Source organism: Nuphar pumila, chromosome 1 (assembly GCF_984573655.1).
Source record: "Nuphar pumila chromosome 1, dmNupPumi1.hap1.1, whole genome shotgun sequence".
NCBI classification, from domain to species: domain Eukaryota; kingdom Viridiplantae; phylum Streptophyta; class Magnoliopsida; order Nymphaeales; family Nymphaeaceae; genus Nuphar; species Nuphar pumila.
In genome coordinates this window covers 16,258,527-16,277,393 of record NC_143249.1, presented here as the reverse complement: position 1 = coordinate 16,277,393, position 18,867 = coordinate 16,258,527, and the positions used below count along the sequence as shown (strand labels likewise).

Below are 18,867 nucleotides of genomic sequence, written 5' to 3'. Positions count from 1 at the left end.
TTGTTGGTGTTGTGGTGGTGGTGGTGGCAGCGGCGGTGGATAGCTGTAAAAGTGTGCGGAGAGAGAGAGAGAGAGAGGTTGTTCCTTTTGCTTTCCTCTGCTTCATGAAGCTTCATTCTCACTTCCATTCCTGATACTTCTCATAGGAGCTAGGCGCAGCTCGCCCGGAAAAAGAGGCCGATCCAGTATCGAAATCGGTCTTCCGGCAATGCTGAAGCTTATCTTGGCCGGACTCCTGGTCCTGTGCTTCGTCTCTTCTTCTCCATCTCTTGTTGCTGCCGCCGGAAGTCGGCGGTCCAGAACTGGGGGCACATGGAAGACTCTTTCCGGTAATAATGAGCCTCCGTTCTCTTTCACATCACCTCTCCCAGATGAACTTTCTTTTTCCTCGATTTCTTGAAATCAACCAGAAAATTTTGAGAGCTTCGTGGCTCCGTTCTTTTGCGAGGAGAATGCGAAACTTTTGCTTCTGAATCAGAAGTTGAAGAAGAAGAAGAAGGGATTTTCGTGTGGTGCTCCTTCAATTTCGCCGCGTTGAGAGTCGGGTCTGTGGTTGGTGATTCGTTTCCTTCTGTCTGTGATTTCAGGTGATCCGCCGCTCGTGGTAGCGAAAGGCGGGTTCTCCGGGCTCGTCCCGGAGTCGAGCTATTTGGCGTACTTGTTGGTGAGATCGCTGAGCTTCCCCAACACCGTAGACTGGTGCGACGTGCAATTGACGCGGGACGGAGTGGGCGTGTGCGCCCGCGATCTCAATCTCGCCAACTTCACCAATATCATGGATGTTTTCCCCAACCAGGAGAAGACCTACAACGTCAATGGCGTCTCCACGAAAGGGTATTTCCCGATTGATTACAGTTCAGACGCCATTCTGAACAATGTCTCTTGTAAGTCCTTCATCCGCCATTGTGCGTACCTTTGATCTGAGCTATAAACTCTGTGATACTGACCTCTGCATTCTCTGCATGTAGAATTTGTGATATTTGTGATACGAATTCCGGGGGATTACAAATAAGATTTATGATTAACTGTTGGTGCCCGGTGTCCTTGATTCACTTTTGGTGTCTGATTTCTTGCTGGTTGCCTGACGTTGAAGACACATAACCAGTTCAAGTTATGGGCTTTAGATTTTCATGAGCATTCTGAGCATACTTTATGTTTTCTGCCCGAGAGAAACGGGCCGACGAGATTGATGGGCAGCTTTTCCTTTTGAGTTCATAGTGTCTGTGTGTGGTCTCGGAGTAGATCGAGTGCCTCTTTCGGAACTCACGGGAGTTCTGCAATGTAAGTCATACATGATACGAACTTGATTCAACATATTGACCTGCGAATGCATTCCGGGGATGATTCGCCTCCGCATTATCCATCCTATCCTCAGGCAAACCATTTACACAACTTTTTTTTCATTTTATGTGAAAATTTGTCATACGGGTGTGCATTGGTTCAGAAAGGACTTGTTTGATGTTAATGCGGGTTTCCATTATCTGCCTTAGAAGGCCTGCTATTGTCATTTCCTTTAGGCATAGGCATTTGTTTTTCTCTTTTCATGAAATGCAGTGGAATTGCCACCTAGCAGTACTTTTTTATTTTCTAGTCTTGGAATTCATCTAATCACTTCAAGCTCGTCTCCATAGCTTGAATGCAAGGCTTCCATCAAATCTGCCTTTACATTTATTGACGATGCAGTTTGTCAAACCATGTTCATTTTGCAATTGTGCCTCTTTTATGTTGCTATAAACTAAGCATGTGTCTGAATCCAAAACATGCTAGCTTGAATCAGAAACATGTTGTTATATTTATATCATGACTTTTTCAGTTGGTGCCGTGATCTGAATTTGATGGGCCCATCACTATTTTCTCTGTCTAACATTTGGTATTTAAGCATTAAATGGTTTTCCTTTTGTTGATTCATTCTCCAGTGATTCAGGGAATTAATTCTAGGCAAAGCTTGTTTGATAACCTACAGATCCTTAGAGTTGATGATCTGCAACAAATGGATCCTCCAATTCCAAGTCTCTGGCTGAATGTGCAGGTATGCCCATATATTCTTTGCAATATACATTTTTGGAATGTGACTTATTTTGGTCCTTGGAATTTTGATAGCAATAACACTCATGCAGTCATGCTCCATTTGAACTACATCTAGGGAATTTTAGGAGATTCATAATTAGATAAGCAGGTTTAGGGTGACACAAGGAAGAACTGGTGCAGATAGAGCGTTATTTAGGGCATCCTACTAGGCCATGGCCATATGCTCAAGCTTGTATTTGGTAAGAAGATATCAATCTTTCATGGCTTAACACCCTCTCTTTTTGTGTTTTTGGCAGCATGATTTCTTCTTCACACAGCATAATCTGAGCATGAGATCATATATTATTTTTGTGTCAAGAAGGGGAATAGTTAACTATATTTCCTCCCCAGAGCTTGGTTTCTTGAAAAGTATTGCATCACGGCTAAGAGGGAGCAAGACAAAGCTAATTTTCCGCTTTCTAGATCCAGAAGTTACCGACCCGTCAACTAACCTGACTTATGCTTCACTCTTGAAGAACTTGACACAAGTCAAGACAGTTGCCTCTGGAATTCTTGTGCCCAAGAGTTATATATGGCCAACGACTTCTGATCTGTATCTATTGCCTCACACTTCTCTTGTCTCAGATGCTCATTCCATGGGCCTGGAAGTCTTTGCATCAGATTTTGCAAATGATATCTCCTTCAGCTACAATTACAGTTATGATCCAGTAGCCGAGTATTTATCATTTGTCAAGGGTGCTGACTTCTCTGTGGATGGTGTGGTGACAGATTTCCCAGTGACAGCATCAGCTGCAATAGGTACTGTTCTCTGTTTTATCATATAATTTTTCGTTTTCTTTTTGGGTATTAGTGAATGCTGCATAGAGATTTTGGCAGCTTCTTGGTTTTCCCGAAATTGCATTCTTCTGGTCAACCTTTGTGTAATTCTGTGAGGTAAAATTTTTGTTTCTGTTAGATATATTGGAACAAGTAAATGCCCTTGCATATCTAATTTCCAAAAGCAAAAACTAATCTTTCAATCATGTTTAGCATTTTCTATTTACTATTTGCATGTGTTGAAGTTGATTCCAACATGTTTTATACCAATTTTAAACCATCCTTATATTCATGATTTGTGAGCCATGGATTTTTTTCATCATCTATAAATTGAAATTTATGGTGTATTAGGCATGCTACAACCTTCTAAGATAGTAAATAAACCATGCTGAACACATATGTACAGCCGTGTGTCTACATACATATTATACTGTGCAGATTCTTTTTTTTATCCTATGCTGGATGCTTCAACTCCAACTTCTGTCAAGTGGCAACTATATCATGCATGGTTGTCCCATAGGGTTTCACTGAATCATGTGGGTCTGGTTTGGCTTCAGTATATGTAACAGAGTCTTGGAAGGTGATAAATGGTTCACATTGTTTAAAATGGTATTCTGTAAAAGCTTTTAGAAATGGTTCCTGTTAGCTTTAGGTATATCACTAAATGTGGAGCTGCATTTGGTAGCTTTGGTCACCTTTCTTCTGCACAACAAAACATAATTATGAAGATATTAAAGTTTTCCATTTAGCTGTTCCACTTGCTCGCAAAATATTCTTCAGTCTTGGATTTTGTTTGTCTTTCTAGTGTTGTGATAGTAAATATGTTTTCTTCCCTGTGAGGGGGTTCTACTGGTGGGGCAAATGATGCTCTCTTACCATTTCTCTGCTTTATACAGTGGAATTTCTGATTATCTTGTTAAAATTATTAAGACTTTGATGCTATGCATCTCTTATCAGCTATAGGGCAAAAGAGATGTTCTTGTTCACCTTCTCTATGCTATCCAAACGAGCCTTTTGATTTCATGTCTCTGATCATGGCAACCTTGCTCAACAAGCCATATTAGACATTGTTTGCAATTCTGTCCAGGCATACACCTGATGCATTATTCTTTGCTGAGACATTGTTCATCACTCTTGACATGTTAAATTTACTGTTTCAGGTTGTTTTTCTCAGGCAGTCAACAGTACCTCTAACCATGGTATATCAGTCTTGTCACATTCTTAATCTATGTTGTTCTCGATGTCAAGTTTCCTAATCATATAATGGGGTTACCGCTTTGTAGGAAAACCATTGGTTATCTCACATGATGGATCTAGTGGGATATATGCAAGCAATACTGATCTGGCATATCAGCAAGCTGTAAAAGATGGAGCTGATATCATTGATTGCTCAGTTCAAATGACAAAAGATGGTGTTCCTATTTGTTTACATAATGCTGATCTTTCATCTTGCACGACAGTCGCTGAATCAAAATTTAGTTCTCTTGTGACTACAATTAATGAGATTCAGCCACGTGGTGGAATTTTCACCTTTGATCTCACATGGGAAGACATTCAAACATTGAGGCGTAAGTGACCAACTGTCATACCTCACAATTTGCTCCGTATAGAGTAGCACCCTTTAGTACTCCTATTCTACTATCACGTGGGAAATAATATTTTGATAGATGACAGTAAAAAGAGCAAACACATTCTTTTAGGTAGAAGGTACCTGCCATTTTTTAGATTTTAACCTACAGGATAGTTTTGCTAGAACATGAGTTAAGATATATCCCACTTGGTTCATGCGACCAAGTCTCATAGTGAATAAAAGTTTGTCTGGTAGCATCTTCAAACATGTAACTCAATAGACTTAACAGACAGGCAACTAGTGAAATAATCTCTGTTTTTCCCTTTTAACCAGAAAAATTGGGAAATGTTTTGAAAGGCACATTTTTTATTGCAATTCTAAAGTTGAAGAGCTTGTCTTTTATTTATTTGTTTATTTTTCTGCTACAGATGGTGATAGTTGCTTTAATGGATGAAAGGAGTACAAAGCTATCTTCGATGATACTTAAGAAACACACATGTATCAAATGCAGAATCTTCATGTGGCAAGATTTATTTTTCTGTAGCAAAAAAGTCATCCTATATTGTTTTCCATTATTCTCCTTTTAATACGTTGTGTGAACCATATCTTTTTGCCACAATATACACTTCAATTGCTGGGAATTAACCTTTCCTCCTTTCCATCTCTCAGACTGCCAGTTATAGAATTCAGCACTCCCAGATATATACAAGCTTGGTTAATGGGACTTTAGTTGGAAAAACAAGACAACAGGGTTTGCTGAATGAAACATGGAAGCATTGCAACACCCATCCATTTTTTTCTCATTACCTGGATGTGATCTCACCTGCCTTGGAAAGTTCAGTTCTACTAGTTTGGCTATCACATTTTACCCTTCATCTCTGCAATTCTCTTGTGCTTCAAAAGTCTCATTTGGCTTATCCAACAAGTCCAATAAAACAGGCTTCATGTGTCAATTATAAAATAAAAAGTGCAACTTATAGTAGACAACAAGAGATGTATTGGATCTGCTCATCTTAGTGGAGAATCCATTGTTTTTAGGGTGTGTTTGCAACCACAGAAAAAATATTGGTGGGGGACTTTTTTCTCCATGTCTTTGGGGATATCTTCCCCCAAAAGCGCCCAAAAGTGCAGAGATTTTTATTGTGTTTGAAACACACCTGTGGAGGGTAAAAAAGTCACTGATTTTTTTTTACCTCCTTTTCAAGTGCGCGCTATGTTTCTTACATTTCTATTTTTCTGGTACACGCTTCTTATATGAAATTGTATCCCCACAGCTTAGTTTATAATCAAGGATGCTACTTTGTGTGTGTATAAATCTTAAACAAAGAATGAAAAAATCATAGAAATGGCTGTTGAATATCACTGGGCATTAAAACATAAAGCTCTAGAAGATTATTCCATTCTGTTAAAAAACAATACAGTAGCCTGGTTGCTATCACCTTTTCTTCATTGCTCTTTTGACATAACCTTTACCATTCAAAACTTCCAAACTGAGGAGGCACCTTGTTGGATGTCTCTGTTCCATTATATACCATGTACCCCTTCTTTGCAAACTGTTTTGACTTCGCATTGTTGGTGCTTTTTGACACATGCCTAGCTCGAACACAAATTTTGAAAGAGAGAAACATATGAATTTTTTATGGCACTATCATTAATTACGTGCTTCATGCCTTCACGCAAAGATTGGACCACCTTTAGGTAGCACAGGTAGTCTTCTTTTGGACTGGTGCTTGTAGGTTCTAAGTGAACTTGTCTCCATGTTAACATGATCCCTCACTCTGTGCACTTGTTCACGAGGTGATGTCTTGTTGCTTCTACCCCTATCTCTTGTCTGCTATGTAAGATTTTGATCTTAACACATCAGTGGAGAAGTACTTGATGAAAAGGATGTTAAAAAATGACATACAAGAGAGAATAAGGTGCCTAGGGAAACAAAAGAAAGGGCCTTCTGCAGTGCTCCACAGGGTGCCTCATAGTCTTATTTATAGATAAGACTTTACTTGGTCAACAAGATACCTCTACACTTCTCTATGCAGTAGTTGCTGAATCGACTTCCCAACACCTGCATTAATAATGCATTACTTTTGCCTATTTCCAAACAACAACAAATACAATATTGCTTTTGTCACAACTCACAGAATATAACCGAGAAACAAGTGAAACAAATATAACAACATTGTCTATAAAGGGTAACAGCTTGTAAATTCACCAAAATGCCCCTGGTGTCATTTTTTGCAGTTAATATGGCTATTCTATTTTAAGAACAAAATCTAACCTGTTGCTTTTGGTCATGCTAACAAGTCCATGGCTTCCTGAATACTTAGCTGCAACTAACCAATTTTTCTTGAGGAATTGGATGATGGGAAAGCTATGCTAGTGCAAACTTAGTTCTTCCTGCTTATGACAAATTTTATATTGCAAAAATTATTAAGATCTTAATGTATTGTGCATGCAGTTGCTCATATGTTTGGAGTAGTTTTTTTCTTTTAATCTAATTGTATTACTGGCACGACCTGGATTAAGATTATTATGTACTGCAAAGTCTGCAATAATTCATCAGTCGTTGCATTTTCATTTCTAGCATTGTCATTGTGATGGTTTTGTCCATTTTATTCATTAAGAAAAGGATCTAAAAATATCAGTATGTTAGTTTATGTATTTTTTAAAATAGGTTATTAGCTATATCACATTGATTAGTATGCAGGAATGGGACATCAATGTGGATACACTAGGTATGTGATATGGAAATTCTCAAAAATTAAAACATGGGGACATGACCATACAATATATATATATATATGATTCTTAGCTTAGAGCAATAAAACTATGGTGTCAACGGGTTGGGTTTACCCAGACCCGACCCGTGCCAAACCCTATGGGGTTTGGGTATGGTGATAAATAAGAAGACCCGATTAAGACCCGGGTCCGGATCCGAAGGTCCGATTAATACATGGAGCCAGGTATAGGTTGTGAAATTTTATACCGGGCCCGACTCGAGTTCCGATTAAGACCCATAATTTTTCAATGTAAAAATGATAAAAAATATTATTTTACCGGGTATAGCCCAGGTCTGGTTCATGTAGTTTTTATCGGGTCTGGATATGGTTTCTCTTATTGTGGGTCCAATTAGACCCGGGTCTGGACCCAATACCATACCTGAAAATATGGGCCAGGTTTGGTTCCACCTGGGTCTGAACCAAACCCAACCCGTTGACACTCTTAAATAAAACATAAATATCATCTCAAGTGTAAGCTCTTGATTAGCAATTCTAAATCACTATAATTAAAAACATCAAAGAATATAGTAAAACTAAGTTGAAATTGAACTGTAATGCAATTTATAAAATTTAAGAGAAAAAGAACACAAGCGAATACAAAATAAGTAATTAAGATTATATAAGGAAATAGATAGATAAAGTTAATGAGACAATGTTGATTCGCCCCACATTGGTTTGATTGTGTCCATAAAGTGTCCAAGTGTTGGATCAATGTCAATATGTGATATGCATACTAAGTGAATTGTCCATGTGGCATATATTATTGGTGCAATCTGTAGTTTATTACTTTTTTTATCTAATGGTCAATGTTCACTTTATCAAGTATTATATGCATTTTTAACATCTGGTCTGTATTAACTTCAGTAGGGTTGTTGATGTTAGACTGTTATATTAGCACCTGGATTGTGGATCTTATTTTTTTGGTTTTCTGCAGCTGAAATACGACAACCATATTTAAAAGAAGGCCTTTTGCGAAATCCTGCTTTTCTTAATCAGGGAAAGTTCATGACATTGTCCAACTTTTTGAACTATACAAAAACTCAATCTATCACTGGAATCCTGATGAACATTGAGGTAAGTGAAGACATTTATTTTTCTGTTGTTATCTTGCATATACTGATAAATTGTTGATCTCAATCAATTTTGTATTTTCTGTTTTTTTTAGAAAAAAGAATTTTGGACAGAATTGATATTGCATTGATGTACAACCATGTAATTTGGTTGCAATTGCATGAAAAGTTATTAAGCCAGGAAATGTAGACCAAGCCACATTATAAAAGTTTAAGGTATTTGTGTGAACCATGTGACGTGAATTGTACAAGATTGTAACACAAGTCACCTCAGGAGGTTATCTTTAACTAACTGATGTTAAGATGAATGCATATATGTGAAAGATGTCTATGTGCATCTAATAAAACTGTTGACCATCCTTAGACATAAAATGTGGTCAAGGTATTCTTCATGGTTCATTCTGAGCAGCTCTAAGTGGAGGAAGGCTGCATGCCAAGATTCAATAAGGTTGATAAAATATATTCTAGTGAAGAATGTCCGCCTTGATGTTTAGGATATTGAATCCAGCAAGCTCAGTTCTGTAGGATGGCCTGTATCTTTAAGGGGCTCTTTGCTGGAGGCAATGGAACACTGTGGTCCATTAGAAATTGTGCAACTATGGAGATGTTGCAGATTTGCAAAGTTCAAACAATACCATTGGAATCAGATATATTTAGCGGCCTAACTAAATGTGTCCTCTTACTTAAGGGTACCACTTTCTGGAAAGAAGAATCTGAAAGAGTGAAGTTTTCATGTTAATATCCACATTGATGTTCGTGATCTCTATTCATTTCTTTTCTATTCATTTATCTTTTTCTATTCATTAGCTTTGCATTTTATTATTTTTTTTTATACCCTATACTTATTTATATGTGATTTTTCTTTTCTTTCTTCCAGTTGTTTTATGTAAACAACAGGAGCTTGCTCATATTCTTGACACTGGAAAATTGAATAAACAACAAGAGTTTGCTCAAATATATATCCAGGCTTATACATTCTAGCAGTTTCCCATGATGGCGATGTTGAAAACCTGTATGGCTGGCACCATGTTAAAGGCCTAATCTCCTTGGCAAACACCCAGCCTTGCTTCAACCGGGAACCAGCAACAATATGGCCATTTGAGTAGATATATCCTTTGTACTGATAAATAGATCAATCTGAAGCTTGTGTGGAAAAAAAATCTTTTAACTGGTACCCTTCTGGTGTGAGTAGGTGGCACCGATGATGATGGCTAGTGCTGTCCTACTAGTTTCAAGCCAATCTGACAGAGGAATGGTACCAGATAATGCTAGAATGTATCATAGCTGATGTGTACAAACCTTTATTTTTGTGTGTGTCTATATATATCCTCCTGCCATCAAAGTTATTAAGAGTTCATATAGTAGATCTTTTAGCCATACCACATCCTAATTTCATAAATTGCAGATCCAAACCTATCATTGTGTGCACATGGTAGTGATACCCAAAATATTTGTGTCAGATGCTAAGAATTTATAGGTACCTAAAATTCTGTAAAACCTTTAGTATCTATCTCAAGAAAGTGGTTAGGTTGGACTTTAACCCTATCCACTGATGAGAGCAGGAAAGTTAACTGCCAGAAATATGATTTAACATGGTCATCTAGAGGCAAATGGTGCCGTTTCTTTGTTCTCTTCCAAAGAGAGAGCAGTGGCCTAACAACAAAGTAATACATAATGCATCAAAGGTGAAAATTTGAAGGCAGTTATATTAATTGGTTAAGAAGCAAATGATGAAATCAAATTGCAGAGAAGCTTGTCTCAAGTGAGTAATGGCAGCATTTGGTAATACCATGTCAATTTCAAACTTATAATGCTGCTTATTAGAAGCTTCTATAATATCACTAGTTCTTCAATTTAAACTATTTATGACATCGGTTTTTGAATGGTTGAATAGTAGTAGGGAAATGCTGGCCTCTCTGTAATGAAACAACAAAAATAAGTGCAGAATACAAAATCCACTAAGGGCAATACAATAGCGAAGCGGTGCACAATCACAAGGCCACAAGGGCCATACACATAAGCCACTAAGGGCAAATACAAGAGCTCAATAGCATACACACACAAGCCACTAATGGGCAAAGAGCAATATAAAAATATATAATTTTATCAAGTCTAAAATGATTAAGAGGCATTGTCAAAAGAATGCATCAAAGGTGAAAATTTGAAGGCAATTATATTAATTGGTTAAGAAGCAAATGATGAAATCAAATTCCAGAGAAGCCTGTCTCAAGTGAGTAATGGCAGCATTTGGTAATACCATGTCAATTTCAAACTTATAATGCTGCTTATTAGAAGCTTCTATAATAGCACTAGTTCTTCAATTTAAACTATTTATGACATTGTTTTTTGAATTTGTGAATAGTAGTAGGGAAATGCTGGCCTCTCTGTAATGAAACAACAAAAATAAGTGCAGAATACAAAATCCACTAAGGGCAATATGATAGCAAAGCGGTGCACAATCACAAGGCCACAAGGGCCATACACATAAGCCACTAAGGGCAAATACAAGAGCTCAATAGCATATACAAACACAAGCCACTAATGGGCAAAGTGCAATATAAAAAAATATAATTTTATTAAGTCTAAAATGATTAAGAGGCATTGTCAAAAGAGGGGTTTAAACCCCTTAATATACAACGAGAGAGAGAGGGAGCTAGTCATAAGACCCTTTACAAGGACATTTAAAATACAAAAATATAAAATATAAGAAAAAATAGTACAATCAACCCTAGAATACACTCTTATATATATATATATATATATATATATATAACATGCACAAATGCTTCCCTTTGGCATTTTCCTTTTATACAGTGACTAGCAAAAATTCTGACTACTAAGACCATCTTATTCTCAACTTTGGTTGCATCTTAATGAAGCTGAACAAAATTATTGAAAATTTATTGTTGGCTATTTTTTCACTCAAAATAGATATGAATGCTGTGACTCTTCAAGGTACATTTAGGTCCTACTGCTTCTAATATAGTCAATAGGAGAGCTTTTGAGAAAGCAACTAAACAGTACCAAATATTTGAATTATTTTGATGCACGGTAGTGTATTATTTGTTTCCTTAGTTTTATTGATGGATATCCTTTATGCTTCTGTCCTGGGTAATGTTTTTGATCTTACATCTTTTCCTGCCAATTCTGTCTTCACTTCTGAAACTGTATGTGATTTTAGCTGTGGTAGATACTGATTCCAATAAAATGTCCGAATATTTAGGCCCTTTTTTAGGAACCAGTGTTGGAGGGTTATGCGAGGAGTTGGGGGAAGTACCAATACTGGAATTCAAGGGAAATGTATTTCAAAGGAGTTGTTGACTCCTTCTATTGTTTGGAAGCATAAAGTAACTCCTTCAAGGATTCAGGGTTTCAACTCCTCACCATGTTTGGAGTATGTAGCATAAGAGGCCAAGCTTGAACTATCCCTTCATTCCAGCTGGAACCATGTACTTGTCCTTTCTTGTCAGCAGGGTGCACTCAAAATCCAGTGCATCAGACCACACCCTCTGCACATAGTTGGTCATTTCATACTTGACTTATGACCCCCACTGCATGTAAACTCAACAGGGAATTTATCATTTTCTCGCCATCTTCCACTTTGTCCCACATCAGCCTAACTGTTCTAATTGGTGCCAAGACATCAAAAATCATACTATGTAGGTGACAGTAGTGATTGGCCTCTTTAGTGCCACAGCTAGGTAGAATGGGTCTAAGGAGGGTCTTATTTTCCTGAGGAGGTGAGAGAAGCAATACAAATGAAAAAGCATCCGGGATCTAATGAATTTATTATAGGAAAGAAAGAACCAAAACCAACATTCACAATAAGACCATAAAATTCACATAAAAATTAACAATGATGAAAAAACAACTTAGTTTGTGAATAGCCTCATGATAGGGATATATCATGAAGGAGAAATCCAACTAGCGTATATAAAACCTCATGATGTCATATAGTTATGAGAGTGATAAATAATGCACCGGTTATGATACAATGTGGGTGTTCGCCCCATATGGCCAAGTGGGAGATGTTGGATTCTGATACGGATCTAGTGTGACCATTGGGTCTCACACATGAAACCCATAAGTTAAATATGGATCTAGGTATTAGATCCAATTTAGTGGGTCAGGAATCCTATGACCCACTTATGTAGTGGGTCATTCTGTTATGAACCGCTAAGATAGTAGTAGGCCCCATGTCACATTGGATTCCTAGCATGTATGGGAATCCAATGAGATGGTTATGGCTGGGTAACGGCTACCCAGGGGAGGATAAGTATCCCAACCCCTGCCTCAAATTCCCTCCTCCTCTATCACTTAGAGCTCACCCTCAGTGCGTACACCATGGTCCTAAATCCTTCAGATACTGACCGAATCCTTTAGAAGGAAGAAAAAAGTCCGAATTCAAACCAATGTGAAAGATAACCTCACTTTTGATATGATCTTGAAAATTACATTACAGAGAATTATGGGTCGATAATAGTTGCTCCTGCCACTTTCAGAATCAACACAATATGTGTCACGTTAATTCTTTTGAGTAGCTGACCTGATTCAAAAAAGCTTTTTATGGCCATAGTCATGTCCACCAATAATGTACCAAAACTTTTGGAAAAACAAGACTGGAAACCTGTTAGGGCCTTGGGCACTGTCTTTCTTCATCTCGAACACTGCATTCGATAACACTACATTCGATACTTCTTCATCTTTGATATGGCTAATAAGGAAAAGATTATCAGCCTCAAGCACCCTGGGAACAGCCACCCCCTCAAAATCGTCATGCTGAATGTTAGATTTATAAAGCAGGTCTCGAAAGAAGGAACGAACCTCCTGTTTCATCTTTTCTTGAGAAGTGATCAGAACAACATCAGAAGACTCAATGCCTTTAATTAGGGATGTACATGAGCCGGGCTTGTCAGGGTTTGGCTTTGCTCATGAAGAAAAATTGGTTGTTCAAGCTCGGCTTGAGCTCGAGCTCGAGCCGAGCTTGAACAACCATGGCTCGAGTCGAACTCTAGCACAGCTCGGCTCAGCTTGAGCTGAAAACCTTTATTTTAAAAATGTTTTTAAACTTTTTGAATTTTGTGTAAAATGCGTTTTTGAAAGAGAGGTAAACGATGGGATTTGAACCCATGCCACTTCCAAAGATGACCAAAGACTTACCTGTTAAGGTAAGACATCTTTTTGTGACAATACTATGAACAAAATATATACATATATAAAATCTATTTTTTTTATATAACTATGTGAACCAAGCTTATTCGAGTTGGACCTGCCTGTTCAAGCTCGGCTCATTTATTTTTTTCAAACGATTTTGAGCCGAGCTTAAACAGATCAAGCCCGAGCTAGCAAACTGTTGATTCAACAGGTGAAGCCAAAGAGACCGCCTTCTACTATAGTAGTTATGAGCATAAATTCCAGTAAGAAATCAAATTTCCCCATTCTTAGTAACTTTCACCGTGAGGCATTGATCCATGGCATTGATTAGTTCAACACTGATAGATGCATCCTCCCACAAGCATAGAACTCAACATGTCTTATACTGATCAAGATTCCCTATGAAATGAAAATTGTGGAAATCACCTTTAATTTTGTCCATTCCCTGATTCTTGAGTTTGGTCTCTAATAAGAAAATAATATCCTTTACAAATTTGATTAAACTCTCTCCTAGCCCATGACCTCCCTAATCCTCTGATGAACCAGTCTGCTCATCTTCGACTGTGTGAATCTTCTCTTTCTAGTTGAACACCTGATTAGATTCCATCACTTACCTTGGATCTGTACCCGCTTTGAAAATCATGTTTGGACAGCACACCAGATCAAAAGAACTGGATCCATGCTCCGAAGACTCACCAACAATGCCCGTAATAGCCAACTCCCCATGAGGAATGTCCCTTACCTTAGAGGGACTTCCAGCTACGTGATTTAGCTTACCAACTTGGTTCCCATCTTTCCACACTGAATTCAAGGAATTAGATAACTTCCTTTTACCTGAGATTATTTCCAAATGACAGTTTTACCGACCTGATCCGGCTCTATACCCAACACAAGCTGAGCAGCCATGGAGTTATCCTCCTTAACATGTAATGTAATATCACCAATCACTTCTGAATTATGTTTCTTTTCAGAACGTATTTGAGCATGCTCCTGCTCCTGATCTTCCTGGGCATCGATCTGCATATCCTCTTCAGCAAAAAACGAGAAAAATAATACCTATATTTGAAGAACTAATCAGTTATTTCTTTCATGGCCCCGCATATGCCAAGGCTGCAAACCTATTATAATCATCCTTCTGGCTTGGTTGTAGAGACTTTTTCCTCCATACCTTCTTAACTTTTACATTCTGCCAGCCTTCATCATTGAATTTTGTCTGTGATTGAGTTCTCTTGACAACAAATACATGCACCATCATGATCGTCCATCGAACCACAGGACGAACGAAAAGAGAATATTTTCAAACTCAACTGGCTGATTAAATATTGAGTTATTTTCAATCTTAATGCCAATATCCTCCATGGGTTTGAACCCAGTCGCTTGTTCAATGTAAATCCTTGCAAACAATGCTTGTTGAAAATTCTGTGTAAGCATCAATGTTGATCAGTTTCCTACCTAGATATTCAGTGACACCCATGAAGAAATTAGTGATCCAAAGCTCCAGAGATAAATCTGGGAGACGGACCTAGACAGGGATGGTAAGCATAATCTCTAATTTCCAAGGCTTCCCAGGATACCATTGATTACAAATCAGTGTTCTACCAGCAACTTTCCACACTCCTTTCCTCACGAGATCCAGATTACCCTGACTCTTAAAGTTTAAGAAAATCTCATTACGTCCAGTAGAAAAGTACAGCCCACTAATGCTAGGCCAAAGTCTCGTTAGATTTTCAAAAATAAGTGAGAACTCCATTCACTTTATTTTTTCACCACCTGACACGCCTGCCATGACTGTAAGAAACCAAGGTTTTTGCATATCTGAATGCGTGGAAGCAGGTATGAAACCCTCCGTATACCATCAGCAGCTCTTACTTTCAAGGGTGAGACGCCATGATCGGCCATGACCCATCTGGATATGATTGTCACTAGGATCCCAAAGTTGCAAAGATGGAACACACTTCTCACTCTCATGGCCCTTCTCACTCTCACGGCCCTCCATCCATCTCAAACCACAGAAACTATGATAGCTGCAATTTCCTAGATAACTTTTAAGTATGATTTTTTTTTTTCAGTGGATGCTCTATTTGCTGTTGCTTGCCTTTGGAAAAAGCTGTTTCAGATGTATCTAGTAGCATCTTAATAGCTGAGCATTTTTGTAGAATGCTGCCTACCTTGCACGAAACAGAAGTATGAGCATAATTGATGCTGTAATTAAGGCTTTGGATGATGCCGGTTATGGCAATCAAACTAAGCAGCAAATAATGATCCAATCCAAAGACAGTGCTGTGCTGATTAAACTGAAGCAGCAAACCAGCTACAGGCTTGTATACAAGATCGAGGACATCATTGGTACTGTTCTCGACTCTGCTATCCAGGACATTAAGATGTTTGCAGATGCTGTGGCTCTTCTCAAGAAGTCAATAATCACAACCGGTGATTCTGATTCTTTTAGCACCGGGTCCACAGACGTCATTAAAAAAATGCATTCTGCTAATATATCAGCCTATGTATACACTATTCAAAATGAGTTCACATCTATCCCTATGGATTTTTTCTCTGATCCAAATACGGAGGTGAATGCATACGTAGGTGCAGGAGTTGATGGTCTTATCACTGATTATCCTGCCACAGCAAAATCATACTTGAGTGAGATTTGCATTTCATGATTGATTTTCTGTTCTTGTTAGGTGACTAGCTTACATATTTCTTGAGCTGTCCTGACCAAGTGCATAATGCCATTATTGTTTCTCCTGCAGATAATGCATGTTATGACCTTAAAGATAAGCCATTTTATATTCAGATTCCTCAGCCTGGTTCACTGCTTCAGGCCCTTCTTCAGGCCGTGCAAAGCCCGTTAGCACCAGCACAAACACCAAGTCCATCTCTTACAGATGCAAATGTCCTGGAAGAGCCTTTGCCACCCGTTTCACCAAAAGCACTAAATGCTAGTGCTGCAGGTGGCACTCCAGGACCAGCTGCAACACCTCCAAGTGGTGCCCGACAAGTATCATTTAGCATCATCTTGTATCTGGCCATGCTGCTTCTTAGCCTTTTGTTGTCTTTTTGATCAGAACTGTCATGTTTATTCTTGTTCATGTGTGTAGTCTTAAGTCTTCGCAACTGTAATCAAGACTTTTTCTTTCCATTTGTGGATTATCTGATTCCTTTTTAACTCTTTTTTTTCTTTGGGGGGTCTGTATTGTTGTCATCTTTGTGAGGGAATCGTTTCCTGTAAAAAATTTACTGCAACATTTGGCAATAAATTGTTCTGATCTTGTTCTATCTCATTAAGGCACACACGGAAAATTGTTCGTTATTGCTTCGTTGTAATATGACCCAAATTATAGCTAAATAAAAGGTTCTTATTTCATGATCTATGAAAAAATAGCACGATAATTTGAAAGTATGTTGATATTTTTTTCACTGATAATCCTGAAAATATCATGATATTTCCAAAATATTACCTATTCTGAAATAGTATGATGGTAACCTTTTTTTTACACAACGAGAACTAATAACTATATCTTTCATATTGTTCATATTTTCATGTTTTTGTTATTTGCATTGGCTGATATTTTCCTGAGGTGTTTCCAAAGAAGACAAGGTTTTAATTTATCGCCAGATTTTTCAACGAGAAAATCCCGTACCAAGTTGTGTCATTGTTTGTTGAGTGGTCCGTGTTAGATATAATGGCCTGCTGGATTAATCAAGTTGTGACTTTTGCACCTGTTAGCGAACAGTCCACTGCTGTGTGCTTTATGAGGGTGAAACCTTGCAAATTTCTTATGGAAATGCTAGCTTACTCAGGTGCCCTTTTGCTGGAGCAGAGAGCACAATTGGTTCGAGTCTTATCTAGGGATGTAAACGAGTCAAATGTGCTGAGATTGTGGCGTTCAAGCCCTGCTCATGCTTGTGGCAAGCCGAACCGAGCTCAATGTGGTGAAGTTCCCAAGCTAAATGACCTGACCTTGAGTTGGCTCATTTATAAGAAAAGTACATTGTCTCAGGGATGGAAGTAGCAATTGAACTATGAGCCAAGCTGCAGCTGGCTTGTCCGGAGATACGTTATTTCAAAGCTGGAAGCAATAGTATTTGAATTTAAACCTCCAAACACTAACTATTTATTATACGTTAACTACAATGTAATGTATATTTGTAACTACATGCCGAGCTTATATGAGCCGAGCGAGCTGAGCTGAACACCTGCTATTTATGTTCAGCTTGTCAACCTTATTTTCCAAGTTTGGATGAGCTTTTTACAAGCCAAGCTTGAGCTGAGTGATCTGAGCTGAACACCTACTGTTCATGTTCAGCTTGTCAACCTTATTTCCCAAGTATGGATGAGCTTTTTACAAGCCAAGCATGAGCCCGAGCTACAAGCTCTCCTTTCACAGCCCTAGTCTTGACTACGAGACAACCACGTCCTAAACATCCTGTCCCAATTAAATTTGCTGGCACTTCAAACTCATGAAATGAAAATGTAGCTCTTGGGCATTCAGATTTGGACATATTCTGGCTCAAGCCAAAACATGGTTGAAGTAGTTCTTGGCAGATGCTAGCTTGATCACATATAGTGTTTTGGCTTTTGAGGCAGACACCATTAGGCATAAGCGAAAACATCGTAGAGCAGATCATGTCCAAGGAACCTTGGAATGGAACACTGTCTTAATCCACCTTGGATACCATTCATCAAGACGAACTATACCCAGAGTCCACCTAAAAGCTTCAGCCATTGATGTTGGTTATCCAGAGTGAACGGCTTGCAAAGCCTTTGGGGCTAGCCATATCCATGTGACAACTTGTGGGTTGCATCCAGCTAAGAATACCCTGCTTTTAAAATAAATTGCCACAAGAAGATATACAACTATTCTATGAGAGGTTTAAAAAATGGTGCAAAATATGTACAGGCATTATGCAATAAAGAGAAATATCTTCAGGCAGACAGTCATATCATTTTTTTCTATTTTGTTTTACGGAAAATGATCATACTGGACGGATAATTTAAATTGATTCTCTAAAACCTCCACAATTTTTTATTTACTTTAGAAGTCTAAAATCGCAAATATCAGACATTGTTAGGACCTTTTTACCCTTCACAACTGAGAATTGAAGTCTTATTGCGATAAAATTGTACAATTTGTTGGTTAGATACAACTCCCACTTAAATCCAGAATCACAGGTTTTTTTATGCAAACCTCACGAACTCGCATAAATTTATTTGCAATTTTTTTGTAAAACCGAAACCACAAAAATTGTAAATATCCTACGCTTTTGCGTATCTTTCACAAATTTGCATAAATTTATGTGTGAAACTCCACTTACCACTAAATTTGCAAATATCCTATTGTTTTATATATACTTCCTGAAATTACATAAATTTATCTATGAAACTCTACTTACCACTAAATTCACAAATATTCTATTTTTTCACATATACTTTCAGAAATTGCATAAG

General features: G+C 38.0%; 1 protein-coding gene across 1 annotated transcript; it reads left to right on the top strand.

The window, feature by feature from the left end:
- Positions 1 to 16,696, top strand: LOC149848130 (glycerophosphodiester phosphodiesterase GDPDL3-like). The gene is made up of 9 exons (XM_090020351.1): positions 1 to 329; positions 588 to 884; positions 1,917 to 2,029; positions 2,325 to 2,826; positions 4,005 to 4,043; positions 4,128 to 4,412; positions 8,126 to 8,265; positions 15,572 to 16,058; positions 16,169 to 16,696. Exons 1-9 carry the CDS (start codon positions 209 to 211, stop codon positions 16,477 to 16,479), a joined length of 2,295 nt encoding a protein of 764 aa, XP_089876477.1. The 5' UTR covers positions 1 to 208; the 3' UTR covers positions 16,480 to 16,696.
- Positions 16,697 to 18,867: the final 2,171 nt, after the last annotated feature.